General features: G+C 45.2%; 1 protein-coding gene across 1 annotated transcript in view; it reads right to left on the bottom strand.

The window, feature by feature from the left end:
• MED13L (mediator complex subunit 13L) overlaps positions 1–18313 on the bottom strand; it is a 166451-nt gene extending 148138 nt beyond the window's left edge. The window contains exon 1 of the mRNA XM_059485067.1: positions 18013–18313. Coding sequence (XP_059341050.1) covers positions 18013–18084 — 72 coding nt within the window. The 5' untranslated portion in view covers positions 18085–18313. The remainder of the gene's footprint in view (positions 1–18012) is intronic.
• Between the last annotated feature and the right edge of the window lie 760 nt (positions 18314–19073).

Genomic DNA, 19073 nt, shown 5'->3' with positions numbered 1-19073 from the left:
GTTGGATTCCATTATCTTGATGGGTCACTTCCAACAAAGGCTGTTCTGCTTTTCTGAGATTTTCCTCCACTCCCAGTTTGCCCCATCCCTGTTGTAGCCTCCCCCTTTCTCTCCACTTTCCAGTACAGGACAGGGAATACTCCCAGGACAGTCTGGTTGTTATCAAACACAACTGGTGTGTGTATACCCTGCTCACAGTGGGCTTGTACTCTGCTCTCTACCTGTTACCACATTCCTGCTGCTGCTACTCCCTCCACTGCTTCATTTCCAGTGTTCACACCTTCCCTTGGCTGCCCAGAAGCAGCTGGTGCTCAGCTCCCAAGTGCTCCTGCAGGAACAGCCAGCTGCTCTGCCACAAGGACTGCAAACACTCCAGGGCAGCAGCTACACCTCTGACAAGAGGGGGAATTGCCAGGGACAAGGGAGAGACCCCCACTGGAAACACTGACTGCAGGAATGAGTTTTTACTCCTAAAGAAAACTGAAGACTTGCAGATCATGTATTCCTCCCATTGTCATCACCTGTGTGAGGACATTCAACTTCTCCTCCAAAACCCAAACTCCCCATCACACACAGGATTTCCTTTTTCAAGTCCACAAACTTTGTCCATTTACAAGTTTAAACTCTAAAATTTACTTCTGCCCTCCACAGTAGGTGGAAGGAGCCAGCCTGGTTCAAGAGGTGGTTGGTGAACTGCTGAGGAGCTGAAGGTGATGCTCATCATACCAACAACAGAGCAAAAACCACAAGTATTTCTTGGATCTTGTAAATACATTCTCTGAAAAAGTTTCACCTCATTCCTGTATACTGCCTGGCACTGCAGGACTCTGGCCCATGGCTGCAGTCCCTGGGACTCTGCCTCAAGGACTATTTCCCCAAACACTGATTATCCAGACTGCCCATTTAACTCTGAAGAGGCCTCACCAGGCACATGGCCACTCAGTACTGCACTGGGAAGGGCAAAAACCTATGGAACACTGAACAGCAAGGAAATTGGGTTTATTGTCTGCAGGCCCCTAAACCAGCAGACATGTTTAGCTCCACAGGGCAGAAGGGACCCTGCCATCCTATATCCTGCCAGCAGGACACCAGTCCTGGCTTGTCCCAGCTGGAGGCTCCCTACAGCCAGCACTCAGCTCCTGCACTCACACAGAAATGCTGATCAGCCATCCAAAGGGTTGGGAACTATGGAAAAGGAAATGGGAAAAGATAGTCCAGAGTGGCTGAGATACACAGCCATGTGCCACCTTCCTAGCATGATAGGGGCAGGGGAATGCAGGAGGAAGAGACAAAATGGGAGGAGTAAAGTTATTTTTTCCATAGTAGGGTGCTAGAACACCTCAGACACTAAATAACAGTCTAAGAAAAAGCACTCCTCCAGAACAGCTACATCTGCTCTAGATGCATCCCCAGCTATAGCTTGGAAAAGGAATGGGCAGAGCTTCTGGAACAGGACAATGAAAGTAACTACAGACCACAAAACACCAAGAATTACTGCCAGCATAGGCAACCTGTGAAAAAAGGTTAAATGTTTGTGCCATAACCAGCTAAGAACATATGCTAAGTCACAAAGACCTTGGAACAGGAAGATGATGAAAACCAAAACACTCAACTGAACAAAGGACGTTACCCAAGAGCAGCACTCGCTTAATCCACACAGCAAAAGCCAGAGCTCAGCTGTTTCAAAGAGCAAAGAGGCTCCTGTGGCTTCCTGCCAGCTCAGAGCTATCACCCCAACATCCCCTCCAAGGAGGGATGAAACAGAGTCAAGGAAAGCACAGTGAAATCAGCAGAGCTGCACCCAATTTAATTCTGTGCTAACTCCTGGAGTCTGTAATTCTGTGGACTGTGAGGAATGATAAACTACTAACCTGGATCACACCACTGCCCACCCACACACAGAATCTCAAAAAAAAAAAAAAGGGAGAGAAGTCCTGGGGCTTTGGACTCAGCAGCAGCATTAAATGAGCTCTCACACATCGTTTCCCAGTTTGAGCTGCAGAGATGTGGTTCAGCACATGTATTGGGATATGTCTGTTTCTGTTTAAATTTTTAATAGGTAAGCATCAGTACTAATCCCTCAGAACTTCTGGATTGTGTCCTCATGTTAATTAAAAGAATTCAAATAGAAATTTGAATCCAGAAGGGATACACAAGAGCAGACTACACCCAAAACACTTACACACATTCTACGCCTCTACTGATGTTCTGTGTAAAGCATTTAACACACTATAGGGAGAAGATCTGCATCCACATGGGGATTTATTTACATTAATTTCTTTAAACAAACCAACAGTTTGGTTTGAAGAGGCCTCCATCTGTAGCAGGGTTTGCACAGACAAGACAAGCAGCGGGCTGTGGTTCTGGGAACAGTTCTGAAGAGCCAAATGTGGTTTCATTTGTGCTTCAGTGGCAGTGAGCTCAGGCTGACCCAACACAGCCTCATCCTCCTCAGCCCCAGCCATGCATTTCCATGTCCCAGTCTGACACTGGATCTACTGGTCATGGAATCACTCCATGAATGGGATCACTTCACCAATTTAAACAAGAGAAAGCCAAACATTTCCAGGCTTAGCACCCTGACAGCTCATCCTGCAGCCAAGGAATCACTGAGCAGCCCCAGGAGAGGAGGGAGAGCAGAGTGGGATCTCCCCTGTCAGGAACAGCTCCAATCAGGTAAAACACAACCTTCAGTGCACCCAGACTGCTGTTCTGGTCTGGAACACCTCAACCAACACAAGCAAGCACTGCTGCCAGGACAGGCTTGGCCTGGGTGCCTTCCCTGCAGCACTCAGACATTCACACTGAGCTGGGCTGACTCAAACCCAGAAGGGTTGGATTAAACGACATTTTCCTTTACTCAGATCAGTCCCCACACCTGATTCATTAAACAGCCACAGAGATGCTTGTACTGGGAAGTCTGAGGACAGCAAAGCAGGTCAGGGAGGGCAGAGATGCTCTGATTAGTAGAACTGCTGGTTTGAAAGCAGCCTGAAACACTGAGACAGAAACCAAAATTGCCAACCTGAGGACAAAACTGTGAACATGCTGTTTAACTCACAACTGGCTAGAGATGAATGCAGAACAAAGCAGAACTCTTGCCAGGTGATGTAACTGACTGTGTTTCTTGCATCTCTTCCCATATGCATAGTTTTGGCTTATTGCAGTTGCTACAATGTTTTTAAAACTAAAAAGCTTGACAAAAAAAAAACAAAGAATTTACAAATACTTATTATCCAACACTGTAAGCAAATCATGCATTAAATGAGATTTTTGCTTTGGTTTATAAAGGAACGTGTTATGGAGGACTGTGCTGTGAAGGGTTTAACTGCTCAGATAAGTGGGGCTGTTTTGAAATGGAGTTTTTTTCTAAGTTCAGCAACTGCACTTGGACACAAAATATTTGTGAGACGCCAGTTCTAAATGCACTGGGCCAAGCATGTAAAGAAACAGAGAAATTGGATCTCTAACAGTAATACCCAAACCCTTCACTAACATCCAACTTCTTACAGAGTAATTCCCAAGACACAAAAAGATCTGTTTCTGATGTTTTCAAAAGCAGCTGTCAGGGTAGAAGAGTGTGTTCAAATTCCACACAGGCATCCAAAACTGCCCAAAACATCCCCAAGAAAGAGGCATTAATGAAAACAGTGCATTGCCAATGTCTTTATTCAGATGCATGGCCTTAGAGCGATCACACAGAGTCCCTTGGAAAGGAACACAAACTCAGGTTTCAGTAACCATCATCACACCCTGCAGAGTGAAACAGCCTCAAAAGAGATGAGCTGAGAGTGTTCAACCCTCTGATCCCCCCTGCACACACAGACAAGCAGAGAGACACAGAAAGCAAATTAGCACTTTCTTTCACACCCTGCTGCCCTAAATACAGACACCTCCACATGTACCTGCCACAGCTCAGGGCTCCAGGACACCATCCACACTGTGAATTCCTAGGAGACAGAAAACCTAAGCTCTCATTCTTTTCCCCCTTCAGGCTTAAATCACAATAATAGGCAGGCTGGGAGGGTCTTTGCTGATCTCATCGTGCTCCACTCAGATTGGTAGAGTTTAGGCTGCTAAAAATCACAATTCCCCAGTAACATTTCACAGTGCACAACTTGGTGCTGGCATGCTCCCAGCAACCCTGAAGATATAATTAGTGCTGGGTAGCCACTGTGACTGCTTTCCTCTTCTGCAGCCCTTACAGATGGAACACAAACAAACCCATCTTCCACCTCCTCTTTTATTTCTTATCTCCACCAAATGCTTTTTGGCCTCAGTTTTATGGGAAATGGACAGGCCAACTCTAAATTAACTTCTCCAGATCACTTGAGTAATTCCACACATTTTAATACACAAAGTTCCCTTGTAGAGATTATACAATACTATAGACACAACAGAAGGAGAAAGAGGGAGAGCATCAAAAGTTTGAGAAATTCTTGTATTTAGCCATCCTAAGCATAAAGCAGAGCTATTTTTTAACTACTTTGTGCTTCTCTACATCAAAAACAATGACTAAAACTATATAAATGTGCTATTTTCCCTGCTTCATATCATACAGAAAAGTAAGAAAAGCTAAGACAGAGTCAGGCTGCAGAGAGCAGAAAATCATCTGGTACTTTCAAACCAGGAAGGATACATTGGAAAGGAGGTAAGATCATATAATGAATAAAAGAACCAGATATCAATCACACAGGCCCTCAAAAGACTTTCTAAAAGACTTTCAACATGGCAAATTTCAGGTCATTTTATTTTTCACCCTTCTCCAATTTGAAACAAAACAAAAACCAAGCATAAAAATACTTCCCAGTTGCCTGCCTAAAAGTTGCCACTCAGACAAATTCAGGTCTTCCCAGTGCTTCAAACATAACTTTCTTTAATGGTCTCAAAAAACCAATGCAAGCAATGTAAAAAGCAAACCACACCTCATCACTTCTACAAACACATTTCAGTTAAACAAAGGAATATAAAATGTCCTTCCAACCTAGGAGAAGATGTTAAGCTGCCCAGGGTACCTTAAAACATTGTATTTACCAGCCTCTGAAGTTAGGCTCAGTCTAAACAATTCCTCTAATCTAGAATTTTGTTTGCTTCTACGTAGGAAAGTAGTTGCTAAGTATCTTTAGTCTACAATTTATGCTTCAAATTGGAACATAAAACATGTAAATGCCATATATATGTTTGCCAGTTTTATTAGTGTCTCATCTTGAGAGCTTCATTCAAGTAAGTAGCTATTCTGAAGCCACCAGAGACTCATACTAAGGACTACTCACATGAGTGAAAATCTGCATAAGAAAGCCCTTAGTTCATAGTCCAAGAATTTAAACTGTAGTTAAAGGTGTCATGGGAATTACACCACCATTTTAATTAAATGCTGTAAGATCTTGCAGACAGACTCAAGATTAGCACCATCTGTTTTGGTTACAGTGTCTCCTTTCACTGCATCATCCTCACACAGCAACGAAATATCATTGCACACTCCACTCCAGCCATTTAAATACCAGATAAAAGTTATGTCATGTTGATACACTTCACTAGGAAGGAAGGACAAAAGGATGAGGACAGGAGGACTGTAAACTACTCTGTAACAATGTGTTGCTTGTGGAAGAGGCAAACATCATCCCCTCTCACACTGAATTAAAGTGTTTAGTAACATCTGCCTAAGTCCCTGTCAAGTGAATTGAAGGAATAGAGGAGATTGCTTAACTAAAAAATTCGTTTTCTTCACAGCTTTACAGACTGTTTGTACACCCTGAGAGAGGCTCCTATTCCCACAGCACAACTGAGCAGTGCCAGCACCTGTCCACAGACATTCCCCATTTGTCTGCTGGGTCTGAAGATCTCTGGGGTTTGAAAACCCACAGCAGACTGACCAGCTTAGCCCTGCAGAGTCTCCTGAAATCAGATCGTTCCCTGAACTACATATTAACATTCTCCTCTTCATGCTTTCCATTTTAAAAAAGCAAGGAATGGTTTGTGTTCCCTTCCCTCAGGGCTTATCCCTTCTGCCCCTGTAGGAGGGAGGGATCACATGGCAGTGCAGAGGCCTTGCATGCACTGAATGAGCTTCAAAAGGACATTGCTGTGAGGCCAAGCATTGCCATAACTGCACTAAGTCCTCCAAACTTGCTCTGAAATCAAGAATAGACAAAAAATAGCACAACAAAAAATAGCTAATTCTGAAGTGGGTGTCCCATGGCAGAAAAAACACCCTGCCATGGTTTGTGCTTTGGAGCCCAGTGCTCAGCCTCAGCCCTCTTAGTATGCAACTGAGCAGCAGCAGAATGACATGTTTGACTTTAATCCTCTCCCTGCATAAGCACACAGTCAAGTGGCTGGAAAAAAAGGGATAAAGGGCAGCCACTAACAAGCTTTTAAAAATGAAGGATGAAAAAATTACCTTTTTTTTTTGTTGTTATTCCTTGGCTCTTAAAACCAACATGAAAGTGAGCATGCCAGTGCATGCAGCACATGTGCCTGGAACAGCTTTCTGCTGGATAAATCCCTGCAATCCATGATGCCTCCTTCCCTCATGCCCCCTGGAACAGATTATCTAAATGCTCCTACTCCAGAGCTGTTTGTGACAAGCAACAGTGTCAGGGCATTTGTGTGTCATCTTTTACCTTTGCAAGTCTCAGAGAAGGATTTAGCTGTAACCAAAATCCTATTATCAGATATCCCCTGATGGACTTCTGTACCTGGGGACATCTGAGATCCCGTATCACAGTATCCAAGACCAGCAAACCAAGGCATTTCCAAAATAATAGGTTTCACATTATTAAAAGGCACAAACTAACAGCATGAGCTCTTATGCCTAAAAAGTAAACAGGACTGACAGAAATGAGGTATTTTTTCCTCTTTCTCCCCAGTGTGAGGGTGACTTTGCCCATGTAGGAGAGGAGACAGCCAAAAAGATTAATTGCTTCTTTCAAAGAAACAAAAATCAGACTCATCTCAAAAAGAATTTGAGGTGGCAACCAAGTACCATCTTTCCCAGTGGAAAATATAAAAGGACTCCAATACTAATGCTCAAATTTCAGCAGCTCTGGCAGATGCAGGAGGTACCAACAAAGGTTTTTTGAGTGGAAAGCATAAAAGAAAGAGCAATCTGGTAAAAGCACCCAAATTACTGATATGGATCCAAACCCTCACAGAAATTCAAGGTTAAATACTAAAGTAGATGACTACAATCAAGCACAGCAGAAGGAAAATGAGCACACACCAACACACTGAAAGAGAAAGTATCTTCTTCCAGTCCACTGCAAAAACAGGTTGACAAAACAAAACCAAATGTGAGAAATTCTTATAAAAGAAACAGAAGGTGACACAGAAATTGAGGCCATTACAATTCATCTGCAGCTCTGCACATTCATCACAAACTGCAGCTCTTGTTTCACAACATCAAAACCAGAAGAATTACAGGAATGGCCAAAAAATATATATTCCATATAGTTAAAAAATCATCCATGGATTAAGTCTGGTTGGTTTACAAGAGGGAAACTGAGGTTCTCTAGAAAACGGCTGCTGTTTTTCTTCCAGATAACAAATTAAATTAGCAGAACACAGACTCAAACCAAAATGAGGTGGCTGAAATTTTTGTATCAGGATAAAAACTTATATACTAGTTTAGAATTTGTCTACAAAACATCTACCTGGTTCAAGAAACCTCTCAACCAAATACACAGAGAGCCTGGGAGATAATTCAAGGGAAGTGCAACTACATCCACTTCAGCAAATCCAGCAGGCCAAACAAACACTAGCCACCACTGAGACAGGACCCTTTGTTGAAATTGTGATTCCACAACACTGTTCCGTGCCCCTTCATTTAGCCAGGTACCAATAGGTACCTTGAAAATCTCATCAGCACACTGAGCACTCAATGGTCATCCTCAGAGCTGCCACCCCTCAGCCAGGACCCAATGTCCACCTAAAAAGCACTTATAGTCATTCAGGACTAACTGCAAAAACTCTTTAAGAATTATTTAAAAACAAAGAATTAAAGAGGAATTTTTTGATTAAAGACCTTTGAGTTACATCAACATATTTCACCTTCAGTGAAGGCTTTGGTTAGCAAATCTGCAGCCCTTAACCAATCCAGCAAATTCAGAACGTGGTCCCACCCTGGTGCCTGGCTCGGCAGCTTCCCCCACTGTAACCCAGTCCAGCAGAGATGGGAAAGGATAATGTGATAGGCATGGCTGGAAGCCAAAGGGCTGAGACTCAGCCATCACTTGAAAAGATACTTTCAAGCCTAAAATATTCAAGACATGAACATAAGGAAACAAAGATGGCAGCAGCACTGTCCCAGGTCAGCGTGGCACTGAGACTCACACAGGCACTTCCACACCCGTGTCCTGCTGGCTCTTGCACCAACACAGCCACACAACAGGGAAGCTGCTGTGCCAGAATCCCATCACCAGGAGTGAGACAGGGAAACAGGAAAGCCAATCTGCACAACAAAACTGAACAGGCAGAAATTTGGGGCTCAGAGGATGCACAAATGCACACCTCACCCATGTCCAAACACCTACCCACGGCAGCCAAAAGTAACAAGGCATGACTGGGTTTGCTTTGGTTTAGGTGTTATTACTGGGAAAAGGGGATGAAGAGGACTTGATCTTAGAGCTCTTTCCCAACCTTAATAATTCTACATGGAATGAAGTTTACCCAGGGCAGAGCTGAACATTTACCCCTGCAGGCTGTATGGAAGCACACACAATGCCTGGAAGCAAAATGCCATCTCCAAGACAAAAGACAGAAGCAATTGACAAAATTCTTTTCATATTACCAAACCCTGGGTTAAGGTAGTGACCCACCCCACAGCTCAAGTCACAGACTATTTTACAGAAAGGCATCTCTGAGTTCTCCATCACTTCAGACAGTTTCTTCACAAAAGGGAATCAATCATATTTTAACTTCTGAGTAGATGGTTGAGAACAGATAATAAAATGGAAACTACCACCGCAAACTTCAATAGCACACAAAAAAAAGCAAATAAAGATGCAACTTGCCAGCAGCCAGAGTATCCCTCCCTTGTTTTCAGACAGGGTGAATGATGAGGGTTCACTTCTTTCTTCAGAAAGAATCAGAACTTACTGCCTATTTTCCAAATTTTAAAAAGTCCTCTCTTGGAGAAAGCTGGACTACAGAAAAGCAGTCCAACACGTGAAAAAAAATTACAAATCAAATCTACAAGAAAACAAAAGAATCCTCTCAATTCTTCCCAAATTTAACTTTCTTTTCTAGATTTTTTTAACTGAAAGAGGAAGGAAATGTCAAACATCAGAGTCATACAATGGACTATCAGCTGTTTCCCAAACCAAGTAATTTGACATATGGGTAGAAAAAAGCAGGGGGGAGGGCGGGCTGGAGGAAGTAACAACCCGAGCAGAGTAAACTTTGGCACAGTGAGGTAAAGACTGTGGTTCCCCTTCTTCCATTACACAAAAAGCTGCACGGAGGACTCAGAACATTCCTGTGCCCCACATCTGAGCAGCACAGCAGCTCCCACGGGTTTACAGCTGTGTCCATCCCAGCCCTGCCCAGCAAAGCTCAGTTTTAACCCATGTCCATCCCTGCCTGCCCAGCAAAGCTCAGTTTTAACCCATGTCCATCCCTGCCTGCCCAGCAAAGCTCAGTTTTAACCCACGTCCATCCCTGCCCCGCACACCTCTCTCCCTTCCCAAAGGAGCCCAATCCAGGCTCCTGCTGTGGGACAGAGGGGCAGGAACAGCACAGGCATCCCATCCCCCAGCCCTGGTTCTTCACCCCTGTCCTCATCACTGACACCCAGCAATGCCCAGCTTGTCAGGAGCCATCAAAATCCCTCAGCCCTTCGAAACCCACACCTGGAGAATCCTGGTGTATGAATCTCCTGTAATATGGAAAGTAGTAAATAAAGCCACTGCATGACTGGTCATGTAGATTCACTTTGCCAGCTCTCTCACTGTCATTCCTGCAAAGACAAGAATCCAGCACCTCCTGCCAGAAGGGAATTATGGAAATTCACAGAGAGCTCCAGTCAAAATTTTATTAAAATACACATGGAAAATTAAATAAGTAGAAACACTGGGCTAAAACTGAAAGCAGCTTTTTCAGAATAAAGTAATTTAACCAATTCACATTTTCTCTCAGCAAAGATAATACTTTTTTTTATAAAAATACTTGACATGGCCACTACAAAACATTCCTGGAATTAATTTTGTGTCATCAGAGCCGCCTACAAATCCAGTAACATTGTAGACATACATGAAGTGAGACTCATAAAAGTCCAACACTGAGAGACTGCAGATATATTAAACTAGGTTTGAAAACTTCTTAGTAAATCAGAGACTCCTATAAGTAAAAAATCAGAAGTCTATAATGTACCTCTCATAGCTGTCAGCTATGAATGCATTGTTATCAAAAACTGGAAGTCTGCCAACACCTGATCAATGGGTAAAGAAGAGTTTTCCTTTATATTTTGCTTTCAATCCTCTGTTCTCACAAAATATTGTATTTTATGGGCAAATATGGAGTCATAAGAACAGGCAACCACAAGGCCCTGACCACAGCATAGCTCTTTTAAAGCTAAAAGATGAATGAAATAAAGTTTTACTGAACAAGCTTTAAATTTCTTTCTCTAAGACAGGGATTGTGGTTACAAAGCCACTTTGATCTCCGTTCAATCCACGCCACTGCCAAAACGTGGTGGGGAGAGAGGAACGAGGGGAACAGAGCTGCCTTGGGAGAGAGAAGGGGGAAAAGATTTTCACTAGGTCAGCTCCACACTCCAGGCTTAAATATGAATTTATGGACCTTTCTGGAGCCACCAAGGCATGGAAGAAGAGTAAAGGGGGAGGAACAAAAATGTAAGGGAGGGGGCAACCCAAATTTTTTCCTCTGTAATTATAATTTTCACAAACAAGAATACACTAAGCTGCAACACTGATTAAAGAAAGCTGAGGTAACTGACTCACAAGAAGTGATACAGAAATACATGTGTCATAGCTAATTACTTTTGTAATAGAAGCCTGGCCATTTTTCTCTATTTTCATAAGCTGATTAAATACATTCCTTAATATAGGGACAAGGCCATTGTGTATGTTTGAGCTCATCTGTGTTAGTCACATAAATGTAAATATTGCCTCAGGGCACCTTATACAACAGCACCACACAATAAAATTCCCCATCTCAAAGAAACAAAAGTGAGGATGCCACTAAAAGCTCCAGCCACATGTCCACATGCACTACAGCAATTCTGCTCATGGATTAAGCCACACATGACTCAATGAGAAATAATGTATTTTTACAGATTAAGGTAGAAAGTGAGAGCCAGAATTCATCCAAATCAATGAATATTCAGAGCACAAGCCAAAGGAAAGACTGCTTAAATGTTTTACAACACTTGTGAGTAAGGCAGCTCCTTACTACAGGAGGAAATGCTGAGAACCCTTCCAATGTGAAAAGCTAAACTTCTTCCCTGGTATCAGAGCAGGTTCTGCTCAGCCCTCATTACCATTTCACAGTGCTGGGATCCCACTATTGCACAGCTCTGTGACGAGCTGGGCCACAGCAGGAAACAACACAGGCTGTCATTGCCAGTGTCCCAGTCCCCTTATCCTGCCCCATGTGCTCACTCCACTGCTGTGTGCACAGGGAGCCCAACACCAGCTTTTAGCCAGATTTTGAGGTCTGCAGAACAGAGTATTTTTATTAGCTGGTTTCTCTTTAAAACGATCAGTTGATGTCAGGGAACTCAAGAAAAGAGGATCTATTTTTAAAGCAATACTTTGAGCTCAAAATGAAAGCAGTGGAACAGCCTGGTCTGAGGAACAAAGATGCCCCCATGTAAACACACACTCCTTATAAGCAAATCTTCTGGATTTGGGTTGGGATCTTCTGTTGGAAACACTTGTGCACTTTTAAAACTGGCAAGTTAATACTAAAACAAGCATGTTTTTCAGTCAGAGCAGTATTTTTGCTTATTATTTGTGTTACTATGGCACCAACAAGATGCAAATGCCACTGTGACAGACTCTACACAACGAAGTACACGACTCACCCACAGATCAGTAAATGAACACGGACAGACTCCAAAGTTTTGTATAAACTACACTTGTCAGCCTTAACAACAGTGGGAACAGCCCAACCAGCTACCCAGTGTTACTGGGTTGTCCAGAGGATCCCACATAAACTCAGGAAAAGGGGTTTTGTTGGTCTGTGGACATCTACTGTCACCTTCCACAGCTACCACAGAACAACTAGAAAAAACCAAAGGACATAAATCTATATTGAGGGGATCCTGGCATACACTGGGGCCAGCACTCAAGGAAAAATAAAAGCCAGAGGGAGCAGGTGTAACATCAGGGAGACAATGAAGGAATGCAGCAAGGTGCCAACCATTCCAGCCACGGGATGCAAGACAAAATTTCTAAGTTCCTGCTCCGATCAGAGCAAAACCCAAACCCTGATAAAAGTGTGCTGCCACAACTATGATGCAAAAAAAGTGGACTGGGGCAGGTGGGGAGGTGGGAGTAATTCCATAGAGAGATCAAGGAAAGGGGAGACAACAGGTGCATTCTCACTCAGTGAACAGGAAGCTTCAAACCAGCCCAGGTGTTCACCCCACCATAAAGTGCAACAGCCCCCTAACACTGCTGGGCTTTGGTATTTAAAAGCAATGCATCTGCATACACACATATCCTTTCATGTAATGCTTCTGAGAACTAGAGATGAAAAAATTAAAACAAAATCCATAAAGATTCCTTCTTCATCTAATGACCAAAGTTACTCAAGTTAACACATTCAGCAAATATATCTCATATGCACCACACTTATTTTTTTCCACCAAAGATCAAAACTTTCAGTTTCTTTAGATTTTCTTCAAAAGAACTGCATTGTCCATAAGGAAAATAATAGAAGAAAGGATTTAAAAGTTCTATCTGTAGATCTTTCTTTATTCTTTCATATGAGGAAGCGCTCTCAGAAGAAGGCAAAAAAATCCAAGATCAAATGAGCCGGGGGGGGGGGGGGGGGGGTGTTTGAGAACTGGGGTTATGATGTCAATTCTGTATTAAAAATGTAGAAAAATAGAAAAATCTATTTCCAGATAGTGTTACACCAAATTAAAATTCTTGTTCCTAAGGTGTAGTTACCTAGGATATTTTTTGATGCTTCACCCTGATATTTGGGTATTAATTTTTTTGTGCTGATGTTCCCAACAGCAGTCACACAACTGGACTCACAGTGCCACCAGAATCAGGACAGAACCTCTGGGGAAGGATTTCCAGCCCCAGGACATGTGCACATTCACAAGATACTCAGGATTTCAAGGAAACCTCACTCAAATATTTCTTCGTGATTAGCTTGGGCACACTTATTCTGAGCTGCAAATGTCACTCCTGCACCCCCCCCCCCATTTTTTTGGGAATATTCCCAAAAGGTTGGTTATCCAACAGATCCCTCAATTCCCCTCCTGGAGCAGGGCACACTGGCTGAACGTCACTGTCCCAATCTCTTTGCAAATCTGGGTCTGTTCACTTCAAACCCTCTCCCTGGCATGTCCCATTAAACTGTCAAATACTCTGACAGGACATAATAAAAACCTACCACTGAAGTGATTTAAAACCTGAAATAATCTTTTATTAGCAAGAAGTGAACAAGCTTTCTAATGTCATCCCTCTACTTCTGTCTTGTTACCTAATAAAACTCAGGACAAAGATAACTAGAGAATCAAATACTTTTGCACAACTTGAGAGGTTAATCCATTTCTTAATTATTTATGCATGTAAATTCACACCTACATAAAATTCCAAACAAGCAAGATAGACACTGTGCAGTGCTGAACATTCAGCATGCCAAAATCCCAGCCCACTGCTCAGAGCACCGCATTTATGAAAACACAACAAGCAAGGACTACTGGTTAATTCACTACTACTGAAGGCATTGAGCAATCAACATTTACTATGAAGTCCTTTACTGACAATTATGCAACACCAAGGAATAGCTCACAGCAGCCTCTGCAACCTTCACTTTCTGATGCCATGAAGAACCTTTAGGAGAATAAGCCAAATGCCACCTCTGATTGCTTTAATTCCTTTCATTTTATGCTGGAAACATCAACAAAACTCACTGATCAAAGGGGACAACTTCTGTTCCTGGATGTGAACTGCAAAAAGCAACAGTAGTGACAGCCTTCACTGTTTTTAACTTTGCCTTTTAAACAAGAACAAACACAATTCCCACTGCCTGGACCCTTCTGGCAGTGGGCTTCTATAGGAATGCACTTCTACAAGAACATGGGACATCTTCCATAGCAGCTTCTCTAACCTGGTCTCACTTCCCCAGAACACAACCGTATCTTTTCCAGCATGAAGATTCCTACAGTACCAAACCTTTCTGCCCCATGAAAGCTCCTCCCAATTTCAGATCATTCCTGACACCCTTGGCCGTACTCTCCAGCTCCAGTATATCCAACATTATGCAACTTCACCCCAATTTCCCAAGACTGAGTTGTACCTTTGGATCCACCATGGCACCAGAGCCTAGATAGTTGAAGAAACATCTTCATGAAAGCCCTCACTGTCATATGAGTAACCCTTACTCACAGGAAAAGTCAAATTAATTTCAGTAAGACTACTTTTATGATTAAGGATTATTCACAGGAAGACTGCTGCCAGCTGAGGCTGAAGTTTTAATACAAAGCATATTACCTCAGAACATTTTGTCTCTAAATAGTTATTAGACAGCTCTTAATTAGTATTTAAATAAACTGGCCCATACAATGGCTTATTAAATACTGTTTATCAAAACAGACATTCTTTTCAGAAGCAGCAGCAGCAGACATTTTGACTACAGCAAAAACAGAGTGAGGATAAATATCATTTGTCCTACTGCTGTGCTAGGAACAGCAATTTCAGACAGAAAGTGTATTTTTAATGAGCAAGGCTTTATACTGAGCAGATTAAACAAGTTATTATTTGAGGAGTACTCTGATAACAAAGATGCAAACCAACCCTTCCATCACCTTACTGGGAAAGGCTCCACGCTCAGAGCAGGATGGGGATGTGTGTGCAGGCTGGCTGGGGGCTCTGCCTCCCACATTAACCCGTGTTCCACAGCACACCAGCATGAACCCATCTTCCAGGGCGGCGCTGGATCCCCGCGCTGCCGGAGAACACCACACACACTCAGTGCTGCCAAGTGCTGCAATCCAGAGGGACATTTAATGGAATGCCAGCCCAGCACCACCCCCAGTACCTGCACAGCCAAAGGTAACTTTGAAACCTTCACTTCAGACCCTCAGGTGACACATTCTGAGCCCACACCACTGAGGGCCTCCACAGTGTCGGGACATCACTGATAAAAGAGAATCAGTTACTAAAAGCTTTAAGAAGACACTTCCCATCAAAAGATTCAGAAGCAGCAAAGGTTCCTAACCTCTCTAGCACGTCTACAGCTGACAGAAAATAGAAATCATGAATTGTTAAATCAACCCAAATCCACCACAGCAACCAGAGCTGACACAGAGCTCTGGCTTCTCCAGGGCAGGGAGACAGCGTTCCTGCTTCCACAAAACAAATGTCTGTGGCAAGGAATATTATTTAACCATGAACAAACAGTATCATGATAGACTATAATTATTTCAGAACTGTAATTCTCCAGTCACGAACGTTTATTTGTGATTCACTCACAAAACAAAGCCTGCAGTTGAAAAACCCCCAACTTCTAATAGCAGAATCAATATTCAAAATATTTGTAATCTACTGCGCTGTTAAAGAATGAATGGATTCCCATCAGCTAGTGGTTTAGATTTTGTTCTGTTACACTGAAAAAGTAAATGATTAACAAAAGTTTCCCTAACTACTAATCCAGACTACTGTAGCTTAAACACTTCATAAATTTTGAAATGAATATGACAATCTGAGGTTAAAGGGTCAGTGGTGCTGGCCACATATTTTCAGTCAGTGTTTCCATTTTCAATACCTTTCTCTGCTACATAAATCCTAAAAAAACCTAACACAATATAAAATAAATCTTCTGAACAGTTTTCACATCGGCTGTATTTTAAAAATACTTCTACTTGATCCCCTTTTTTATTTTTGTGGAGCCAGAATACAATAAAAACAGAGTTTCATACACAGCACCACATTAAGGCACAGATACCTCCCACAAAATTACAAGGGAGATTAAAGGGTTGCACATTAAACTCATTATTATTAAAGCCACTTGCAAAAGAATTTCGTTTAACTTATTTCAGTGATATTACACACCCATTTAAAATTGAACATTTCCCTAGCCTAGTCAGGTGGGAGAAAAAAGCAACCAAACTACAATAACTATGAAATAGCTTCACTTTATAATTTATGCTAATTGCATGCCAACAATTATTTTTACCAGTGACAGATTTGCAGATTGCAACTGCAGGAGAAGTTCCGCCTCTCCAAACACACACTCCAGTCTGCATTAATGAACGGGGACTTCACAACTCTGTGAGGAGCAAACCCTCCACTGCCTCCCTTCTACAATCAGATACGATTGTTCCCTTCATGCTTCCCGATTTATTTTCCTCCCCGGCTAAGAGCAGCCGTAGTCAAAATCACCATAACAATCCCCCAAATCACCCCTCCTGCATCTCGATACACAGAGCACTGCTACATATTTATAAATATTACTACATGCCTTCAAACAGAAGCACCGATACAAACTTACATAACGTAACAATTCGATAAAAAGCCAAAGTTAGAAATGTATCATTCTCACAGAACAAGCTCTTGAGGCAGTTTCTAGCAGTGGAAGACTACAGGTCTTGTTCCAGATTCTTAAAAGGTACGAGCAAAATACACTCCAAATAAAAAAATAAAAAAAAACAACAAACCAACAAACAAACCTGAGACAAAATAACAAATACACTACAATAACGTTAAAAAGCATAAAACAAAAAGCTTGATCATTTGCATTTTTAAGCAGTTTCCTTTTTTTCCCTCTCCTTATTTTCATAAGGGAGCTAAAAACAATCTCTTCCGTTCTATCAGAAGAAGAACATATGCACCCACCTCCAATTCTGGCAGAGCTCTGCTGCGGGGAGGGGGCACCCACCACAATCCTTTCGCACATGCTACCCCCCAAAGTTGCATCACAAGGTTTTAACTCCACCACACCACGCACTGAACAAGTCCCTCCTCCCCTCCGACATTATCCCTGTAGCACGGGAAGGCTCCCGACGATCCAGCAGCCCTCTCGCTCACTCAGCTGTTGCCCAGCCAGAAGGGATAATGTTCCTGTGCGTGCCAGGTAAAATAAAGCAAAGTATTTCCAAATTACTTTGCCGTTACACACAAATTGTTGGCGTATTTTAAATTTAAATTGCCGGTCTATAGCCAGCCAAAATTGATATAATGATTTCTGCAACATTAAATCACGCCATCCACGTCGGAAGTTCCCAGTGAGATGGGCAGACGGCATCTATGCAAACAATCCGGCACACTACTGTCAGACGATGTTGTTGTTCAGAGAAGAAAAAATTAAAAGGTTTGGGGTTTTTTTAACCTCTTGCCCCCGAGCACGATGTGTGCAAAGAGGAGAGCAGGCTGTAACAGCAGCTGACACGCCGTCACAGGAGCCCAGAGCTAAGTCCGACAGTCGATCACACTACATGAGCGTTCGTTGCTGCTGAAATGGCGTTTGTCATTGTGAGAGGAGAGAAAACCCCCCGGTTCGGTGGCACAAAGCGCACAGGGCACGGAGTGCCAAGGGAGGCGGGGAGAGGAGCCTGTTTACCCAGGGAAGATGGTCGTGCAGGGGACACAGAGCCGTCCCCTCCCCGCTCTCCAGCTGCGAGCGCGATACACAGACCCGCAGCAAACCACGCTAAGGAGCAAAATAAACACGGGGACCGGGCCGGGGGAGGGGCCAGCGCAGGAGCAGCCCCGGGCCCTGCCTATAAACCCCCGGCAGCTGCTCCCGACCGGCAAACCCGGCGCGGAGCCACCCGCGGGCGCCCACCCGCCCACCGCCCGCTCGCTCACTCACCAGCGAGAACAGGTTGGAGTGACAGTCCTCCAGGCTGGCCCCGTTCGCCACCCAGTTCGCTGCCGCAGTCATGATCCTCGGCGAGCCGGGCCGCCACGGCGGGGCATGTCTGGGGGGACGGCCGGGGGGCGAGGGGCAAGGCGGGCGACCCCCGGGGCGACCCCCGTCACTGCCCGGGGCGGGCGCCGCGCTCCGGCCCCTCGGCCCCGCGGGGCCCCGCGGCCGGGAGGGGACGCGCCGAGGCCGGGGCGGGCGCGCTGCTCCTCGCTACCCGCCCCCGCGCCGATAATCCTCGAGCCGGGAGGCCCTTCTCCGGTGCAAGCGGGGGGGACGCGTCCCCCGCTCCTCCAGGCCGGGAGAAGAAGAGGAGGAAGGGGGGGCCCGGGGCCGCTCTTCCGCGTCCAGGTGCGGCCCCCCCCGGTCGGGGGTCGCGCGGAGGGCGGCGGGTCCGTGCGGGACGCGGGGCGGGCGAGACGAGGGGGGGTCCCGGTCCCGGCCCCGTGCGGAGGCGTCGGCGGGCGGGGGGCGCTGTGTCCCCTCCCCGCCCCGCCCGGCCGCCCCTCGCTGCTGCCGCCGCTGGCTGTGCGTGGACGGTGTTTTCCTCCTCCTCCCGCTCCTGCTGCCGGCGCCGCCGCCTCGTCGGCGCTGCCCGCGAGGTGACGGCGGTGCGGGCGCGGCCCGGCCCGGGCAGGGAGCGCTGTCCGCCCGCGCTGTGCCGGCCGTGCCCGCAGCGGCCGCAGCTCCGCGCCCGCTCTGCCTCCTGCGCTCTGACAGCAATGGCGCCCGGGCCCGCACCGCGCCGCCCCATTGGTCGCCGCCGCACCACGTGATACGGACCCGGGGGCGGGGCCCCGGCGCCGGGGCGCCTCCCGCCGCCGCTGCGCTGCGCCCGCCTCCCGCCGGGGGCGCTCGGGAGCGGCGGGGCCGGGGGGTCCCGGGTCGGGTCCCGACCCTCGGCCTGGGATCGCTGCCAGCGCCCGGAACGGCCCGGGCCGGGCAGGAGGCGGGACAGCAGCGCCAGGTTCTCCCCCAGGAGGATGCTCGGGCACTGAACGGGCTCC

This window comes from Ammospiza nelsoni, chromosome 18 (genome assembly GCF_027579445.1).
Source record: "Ammospiza nelsoni isolate bAmmNel1 chromosome 18, bAmmNel1.pri, whole genome shotgun sequence".
Lineage (NCBI taxonomy): Eukaryota > Metazoa > Chordata > Aves > Passeriformes > Passerellidae > Ammospiza > Ammospiza nelsoni.
The sequence above is the reverse complement of the archived record's forward strand: the minus strand, read 5'-3'. Positions and strand labels throughout refer to the sequence as shown.